This window comes from Poecilia formosa, unplaced genomic scaffold (assembly GCF_000485575.1).
Source record: "Poecilia formosa unplaced genomic scaffold, Poecilia_formosa-5.1.2 Scaffold211, whole genome shotgun sequence".
Lineage (NCBI taxonomy): Eukaryota > Metazoa > Chordata > Actinopteri > Cyprinodontiformes > Poeciliidae > Poecilia > Poecilia formosa.
In genome coordinates this window covers 486,722-495,163 of record NW_006800150.1, presented here as the reverse complement: position 1 = coordinate 495,163, position 8,442 = coordinate 486,722, and the positions used below count along the sequence as shown (strand labels likewise).

The window sequence follows — 8,442 nt, the reverse complement described above, 5'->3', positions numbered from 1 at the left end:
AGCATTCATGTATTTTTTTTTTTTTTTTGTCATACAGACGGCTTCCCGCGCCCCCCGTGCAATGGCACAGCGCCCACCCTAGGGGGCGCGCCCCACAGTTTGGGAACCTCTGCATTACACTGAGATGACAGTGACCTTGAAATGTAAAAAAAAATAAAAATAAAAAGATTTTTTACTTTAAAACTTTAATAGAGAATTTAGTGAACTATTTTGCATATTTTTTCTTAAACTTCATTCAGACACATTCAGCGGGAGAGAAGCCGCCCTCTTAAATTCACCTTTTTTTATAAGGAGTCTGATTGAGCTGATCTTTTGCTAATGAAGTGCAACTTGAGTAAAATGGTGAACAATTAGATTTAATTGCCCAAATAAGATCTCATTTCGCAAATCAGAGCAAAAGCAGACAATAGTTTAGCTTTCTGTGCGTTTTATCAGTCTATGGTTCAACCTGTTTTTTTAAGGTTAAGGTGAAGCAAAATAATGAATGTTGTATTTTTGTAAACTTCTTAGACTGATTCATTTGAGCCAAGCTGATCCTCCTGCATCGTTTCTTTAGACATTTCAAAAAAAAGAAAAAAAAGAAGTGCCATCAGTCTTGTGTTGTTCAGGACGTTTATATCTGGCATTGAGCTGCCTGGTTACTCGCTTCAAATCAGCAAAGAGAACAGAAAAAATAAAATAAAAATTGCAGCAACAGCTGGAATATAAGGTGCCTGTCTAGCAAAAATATCCTGAAGGAGACCAATCGACCATCTGTGACCTCAAGCTGAGAAAACCCTCCACTGTGAATGAAATAAAACAGTTCTGCAAAGATGAGCAGGCCAAAACTCCTCCACAGCTGGAAAAGTTTTCATAAACACTTTTTGGCAGTTGCTGTTGCTAAGGGAAAGAAAACCAGCTGATATGTTTAGTAGACGATTGTTTTCCATGTAGGTTTCAATGATTTTATCTCTTGAACACCTTCGTTTAAAAACAGAATTTCGTGTTTACTTGTGTTATCTTTGATTAGTTTGATGTTCTGAAACACGTAAGAGTGACAAACATGCACAAAAAAGGGGAAAGAAACAAGGGGGCAACTTGTGTAGAACTTGTGTTTCAAGTCTTACTTTTCAGTTTTTTCCTCCAATATTTAAAAGAAACAGGGAAAAGAAAATGCATGAAAGTTGCTCTTAGCTGACATATGTAAACTGAATCTCTACGGTGTTTGAATTATCACAGCGAATAAAATTTAGGACGTTTATCAAGATCATTTGACTTTAAAACTCAACTTGAAAAATCTTTTCAGTTATCACCAGTAAGACCCGACGTCTCCACCCTGACTTTACTGAAACCCCGTAAACAGACCCCATCAAAATTAGAGTTGAAATTAGTGCATTTTGGAAAACTTTAACACAAGCAATTTTTCTGCACCGTACGAGTCACGTGACAAAGGACTGGTGACGCCACTGGTGGAGGAGGATGATGGCACAGAACATGTTTTAATGGCTTAATGCATGAACAAACTTATTCACGTGTGATTTTAATTGCTTTACTTATTTAACGGAAACACCGCAATTGCTAATTGTGGGGGTGGGGGGGTAGACGAGGGTTTACACTAGTAGAATACCGACAAAATTTTGCACACATTTGTAATAGAAGCGCAGATAATTTGATTCTGGTGCAAGGCTTGACAGCCGATATGTGATCCTAAATGTCCCAAAGTAAATCCTGTGAATCTAGACACAAAAGTTCAGATTTTTTTTAAAAAGTTACAAAAAAAGAAAACAAAAAAAACAAATTAGCCCTCAAAAAGAAAGTACATCTTAGAAAAAACAGTCATGCATGACTTGAAATGTAACCCTGGCTTTGCTTTCTAACAAAAGCAGCAAAACAAAAATAGAATTATATATATATATATATATATATATATATATATATATATATATATATATATATATAAAACAAAGTGTGAAATTGAGTAACTTAGACAGAAAACTCTCTTGTGGCACTGCACTGAGAAAGGTCTGCAGGGTCAGTGCAGGTAAAAATTGGCCAAACTCGCCGTGTCTCAGTGATATACGGCCGGCAGCTGAGGCGGAGCGGTAAGACGAGCGAAGCAAGTGGAGGTACGAGCACTAATGGGGAAAAGATGTGCCAAAACATGTTGATCATGCTTCACTAATCCTGCTACCACAAACAACTCAGTCATATCAGCACCGAATGAAAGACAAAACAAGCCCTGCCTAATCGTCCCTGCAGCCGTTACATCTGAGACATTAAACAAAACAACATGCAGAGCTGCTCAAGCTGCAGCCGTCGCTCTGCCTGAGCAGAGGAAAAAAATACGTCTTTACTGGTCAAAGTCAGGCGGGAGGAAAATCTGGATGCCCATCGGCTTTCTGTTTTATTATAATTATAACGTGTGCAAAAAGTTTCAGAGCAAGAATTTTGATTTTCTGAGAATCTTCACAGTAAATATTACGTCGTGTAGCTGCAAAGACCGACAGGTGTTCAGAAAACAAAACAAGGCTGCATATTTCTATTTTTCCATGATATTCAGAGAATCAATAAAATTGTAATAGACCTTTCTTAATATACTTTAGTGATTTACATTACTATTTCACTTATTGTTTACTTTAATCTATGTGTAACATCACTTGTCTGCCTACCTTAACATATACACCTGGGATTTACTTATTTTTTTATTTCATACAATACTGTTTCAGTATTTCTATATTCACTTGTATTTTTAATATATATAGATTTTTATATTGGTTCTGCTCTGTCCTCTGTACTGCTGTAACAATGTAAATTTCCCCACTGCGGGATTAATAAAGGAATATCTTATCTTATCTTTAATGTCTACATTTGACTTCAGATAATCTCTTTAAGTTGTTTGTTTTGTCCATGAATCTTAATTTAATGTGTTTTACGTAATGTAATAAAAAGCTTTAATCGTTCTAAATAGAGTAAGATGTTCAAGGAACTCATTTCTGTAGATTTTAAAAGCTCGAGGCACAATTATGTGATGTAGAAACCGTAAAGTCAAAACAAAAACTGACAAATTGTCTAACTACTTGTCAGTGTGATAAAATACAAAATGTAGCAGGACGGAGAGAGCAATAAAAGTATAAAACCAACACAGAGCCTCTAAAATTAAACAAATTAAATGTTTTACTTTGGTTCCAGGAAGTGCATCATAAATTTAATGAGTGAAAACCAGTTGTTTTTTTTTTTGTATGGATTCATGTCCTGAATTTGCTTTTTAGAGATTCTATTTGGAAGAAACGAAGCAAAATCTCACAGATTCACACATTAAAACAGGAGATTATTTCTATCAGTAGGTGCTGCTTGGCGCCAGGTTAAAAAACGCCTGAAGTCCTCATGTGTGGTGAACAATGAGGCTCTGTAAAACGCTGCCAACTTGAGGTTTATTGTATTTGCTGTTGTTCTGAACTGCAGAAGCTCCCAGAATAAATATGAAAAATACAAAACAAATGCAACACAGGTTTGCTAAATGTGGATTTTGACTATTTCTAAAATAATCTGTTGGATTTCAGCAGTGATGATGAACTAAATGATTTCTACAACTACAGTTTGCCTAAGTCACTTTTTACTCAAAATGTTCCCCAAGTTTTAATTAGAGCAGTCGTTGTTTAAGTCAGGAAAATATAATTGCATCTAAAGAAAAAAAAGAAAAGTGGGGGTTTACTAAAAGTAGGTGTGTTTCACAAAAAATGTTAACTTTTCTCTAATGAAGACTTAATATTTAAGCGCAACTTAAAATTTGCCCATTTATTTACAAATTCTGTTTGGCTAAGAGGAAAAGTACAAAAGTATTTCTTGCTTTAAAAAAAACTGCAATTTTAGTTTTCTTTTTACAAATAGATGCATGTAAGAGAAGTTTCTGCCATTTCATGATATTTATAAAATATTTGTTTATTTTTGTCTTAAATTTTAAAATTTTTCTTAAAGAGAAAGTTTGACTTAAAAGGCAAGTTTTACAGTTAGCCTTTGGTAAAAAAAAAAAAACAAAAAAAAAAACTCACTTAGTATATAAATATTACATCTTTAGCCCATCTCCTTGTAAAATTCCTCGTCCGTTTTGAAAATACGAGGAAACTCCCGACTTTTGGGACACAAACATAAATAAATGAAGGTCACTTTGCTTTTTGTTTTCCTTCTTCCACGCAGACATTTTGAAACCTTCCCGTTTTTGAGTTGACATCATTTTCTGCTTACCTCTGCAGAGCTTCGTTCATCTCAGGGACGTACGCGCCGCCGCCGCCGTGCCCTTTTCCCAGCATTTTTAACGCCGTCGATGCCTCTTGTCCCACGGTGGACTCGGTAGCACCACCTGCAGCCTTTCCGCCTCAAACTCGCTGCAGAAGACCTTTTCCACGACCCAAACACAGCAAATCCAGTTGAGGTCACTTCCTCCGGCCTGCTCCGTTTAGCCTCTTCCTCTGTGGACGGACGGATGTCAGTAGCTGGGAGGAGACGGACACAGAGACCTCAGCTACGTCTGATCGACAGCTGCGAAAAAGGCAGCAGAGTCAGAGTCCCCCTTTCACGTCTGCTCCTTCAGCAAAGAACGCGCCACACTTTTCCTCACTCAACGTGTTCTTAAGAAGTTTGGCAAGTGAGAGTAGTTCCTCTTCAGGGGGCAAACTAATGTTTGACTGAGTGAAGAGGAAATAACAGGGAGGTGGGCTCAGGGGGATGGCGAACGGGGGGGAGGCCGAGAAGGGGGAGGCTGAGTTATCAGAGACCAACTGGGAGTCCCTGCTCTATGCGGCACAACAACAGGGACAAGAAAGTCCCTGCAGCCACCGCTAATTATCACCTCGGCGATCCCACACACGGCCTGGCAGAGGGCGGCCGGCGAAGGGATGCGCCGGGCTTCTGGGAATGCCATCAGTCACTCGGCCGTGTCGGGATCAATTTGGTTGCTGAATCATTGGAGGTTTCCAGTTTCCTGCCCTGGAACCCAGTGTCAGATTATTCACATTTTGTAATGGTCTGACTGGTCTGAGGGATCACAGCTATGACCCAAACAGCATTGTAGGGCAGGACTGATAATAGGTCGGCATTACTGAAGGAATACACAAAGCGGGAACGCATAAGCACCTCCTAATACACAACGCAGAGAGGAGACGGGGTGTGTGTGGGGTACAGGAGGGTCCACGGGGGACTTGGGTCTGTAAATGTTTATTTTGACTGAACAAGAAATAGATTTTGGCAGCAGTGTTGTGATACTGCTGTAGTGTTTCCAAAGGAGCTGCCTTTTGAAAGCCATATACAAACCACTGCTGTTAGCTGTAGGGTTCAGTTTGTTGCTTTGGCCACTTCAAGAGATTATGACGACAAAATAATCATAAAATGCTCGCAGCTCAAGTAGAATTTGATTGATTAGTACTAAATATTTCTTATTCCACCTCATTTCCATTTTGTGCGGTTCTGCTCCATGTGTGAGATGGAAGAACTGAGGATGAGGGAGAAATCTAGAGATCATGATCTGCAGCTACATTAAAATTACTTTGATCCAGTCAACATTTTTTACGAAAATGCTGCATATGTCAAACATAATTAAAAGTACATTTGATGCCTTGAAATTGACCTGTGTCTCTTTAAGAAGCTCCTGTTCCTTTCCAGGAGTCATTACAACAATGCTTCTCCATGGTCCTGTTTACTGCCGTTCCTAGGAGCGTTGGACTGGGAGGTAGTTCCTATGAGGAGCTCACCAGTTCCACTAGGCGTTTGCTCTCTGCTGCTGCCACTAGTCTGGAGGAGCAGAGAGGGGTAGTCGATCTGTGAGACAGCAGCTCAGCGCGGAAACTGCAGCTTCGTGTACTTTGGGTAAGTAGGCGGGGCTTTGTGAGAGCAAAAGTTTAGGCCTCCTGATTGGTTGCCGTGGGAGATTAAAGGATTTCTCAAACATGAATAAAATCATGGAGGCAACAATGCAGGTATGTTTTTGATGATGGAATAACATTATCAAAACATTATTAACATGATGCAAAGCTCACAAAAGTCCTTTTTACACAATAACAAAACAGCAGAAGTATGAAATAATCTTAAGGGTGAGATGATCAAAAGCAACGGTTAAAAAGTGAGTTTGAGCATTTAAATAAGGCTTTTCAGAGAGGCAAGAAAGATTCCTCGCCTATTTCCAGGAAAACAAACTACTTTTACTGAAAACATGCTTTTAGAAGTCTGAAAGTGATATGCTCAGATTCAATTCATTTTACTTGCATACCTTCCAATCCGATCCAAGTTGCATTCAAATTCAGTCGATGATGTAATTTGGTAAACAGTATTTTTCATTTACGTTTTCGAGATGAGACGGTCATTATTTTGTAGTGTAGAAATGGAAAGTTGTGCCAGTAGTTTGATTTTACTATTGGCTGCATAACTTGTGCATGTCCAAGTAAAGTTGAGCAATCATGCTTATCTTTGTTACACAAGTTTATTTCATGGATGCACCGTGGCAAGCAGAGAAAAGCAGAAACGACAGATCTCCTCTTGCACTCTGACGCTGCAGACGCGTCGCATACAAACCATTCAAATTCTGCAGCCTCACTCTGACGCTTCGAACAACAAACTGCAAAGTTGGAGGCAGAGAACCTCCAACAATCCCTGCCGACAACCGGCCGCAGCTATGCTTTGCGTGAGCACGTGTCTGCGTTCATGTGACAACCCTACATAACAATCCTCCATCCTCCCCCTTTGCTTATTTTTGGCATTGCGAGAAAGCAGATACCACTGTAGCATGAAGTGGTTTCTATAATGGTGGCAGTCTGGATAACTCGGCGTTAAGCACATGAGTTGCATTTAAACCGTTTGTGCAGTGAATCTCCTGAAACAACACCAGTCAAAGCTTGAAATTGATGTTTAAATTGCAACTTTACAGTCCAAGAGACATGAGGATAGCATGTTAAAAATCTATCTACAGGATCACATCCTGTATGAAAGCTTTAAAGGCTGTACAGTAAACCTGAGAACGCCTTCCCTGCTGCTTCTACTCAGGATTCACAAGTCTTACAAAACCTCCGGATGTGTCGGCTCCATCTTCACATGTGGTTTTTAGCGCCGTGATTACCAGAGTGAATTTATTCTCGCAGTTCCAGAAATGTCAAAATAAAACCACATTTCCCATGAGTCGCCGATGCGTCTAAGATTAGCGCGGCCGTGTGAACTGAGAGCACGCTGAAATGCAATTTGTCGAATTCGGTGTGGACAGCTGCGGTTAAAAAGCCAAGTGACGAGAAGTCAAATTTGACGATGAAGAGTGGCAACCAGAGGCCTCGTAAAGAACCGGGGCAGCGATAAAGTGTGCGACACCGAGTCACAGACTCTCAAAACTTAAAGATGTTGTTACAATGGGATCCGGAGAGCACTTGTTTATGAGAAATGCTTAAAATAAGAGATCCAAATGATGCATGCAGCGCCAAATACGTTGAAACTTTTACACTAATATCTAATGTCCTTATGTTTGTCTAAATATTTGATCACTCTTAGGCTACATTCACACACCGGTCAAATTCGACCCAAATCTGATTTTTCTTTTTTTTGCCCAAATGCAACCTTCTATCCGACTTTTTCAAAGTCGTTCCTGAACGTCCCAGTTCCGATCTTTTCACCCCCTCAAAAAAATCTGACTTGAGCCGCTTCAGTCTGTGGTACGAAATTGGATACAAATCCAACAGTTTACAGCCGAGCGTTCAGGCCTGCAGTCTGAAGGGTCATGGCGCATTTTAAAAACGTGTGGCATGTTTTTAAATGACGCATAGCGTGAACAAACTTATTCACACATGATTTTAATTGCGTTTCTTATTTAATGGAAACACAGCAATTGTGAAATTTTGTTAGTTTTTCTGACATTAACTGGATATTGAGAGTTTTGCACACATTTTGTAGCCACTGTTCAAGAATGCAGCATAAAAAAAAGCTGTTCTGCAGTGAAAGACATTATATTTCAGACTTTGTGCAGATCTATGCCAGTGGTGCCAAAGAATGTAGGGGGCGCTGTAAACACAACCATCTAAAATACTTGAGATGTTTCCATTGTTGAAAAGGTGCCATATCAAATAACTAATGGCGAGATGGTTTTTTTGTACATCTGCAGGAAGCTACTTCTCCTACGCCTCCAAACTGTGTAGATTTTCACCAAGTGTATTTTGTATTTAACTAGGATTCCAACACAATGTCTGTGAAAGGAAAAAGATGGGCACCACTGTTTGAGCTGAAGTAAATCTGTACTCGGCTCTCTTTCCAAGCGATCGGTTTGCAGCAAATTCTCCCGCTGCAGCTGAGAATGTCTCCCAGCGTGGAGCTGAGCCTTCGCGTGAGGGGGGAACGCTCCATTTGCAAAAGGATTAAAGCCGACATGTGTAAAACTGGTCAGCGGCCCGATTGCTAAAACCAGTCTGTTTGTCTAAATCTTGTAGCGAAGCTAAGTCG

General features: G+C 39.8%; 1 protein-coding gene across 2 annotated transcripts in view; it reads right to left on the bottom strand.

Annotated features, from left to right (window-relative positions):
- Positions 1-8,442, bottom strand: part of rbm20 (RNA binding motif protein 20) — a 58,203-nt gene that overhangs the window by 46,473 nt on the left and 3,288 nt on the right. The window contains exon 2 of one of the 2 annotated variants that reach the window (XM_007567625.2): positions 4,222-4,469. In XM_007567625.2, the coding sequence (XP_007567687.1) occupies positions 4,222-4,286 (65 nt within the window). In that variant the 5' untranslated portion in view covers positions 4,287-4,469. Of the gene's footprint in view, positions 1-4,221; positions 4,744-8,442 lie in introns of those variants that run through there. The other variant, XM_016679431.1, reaches the window with a different exon arrangement.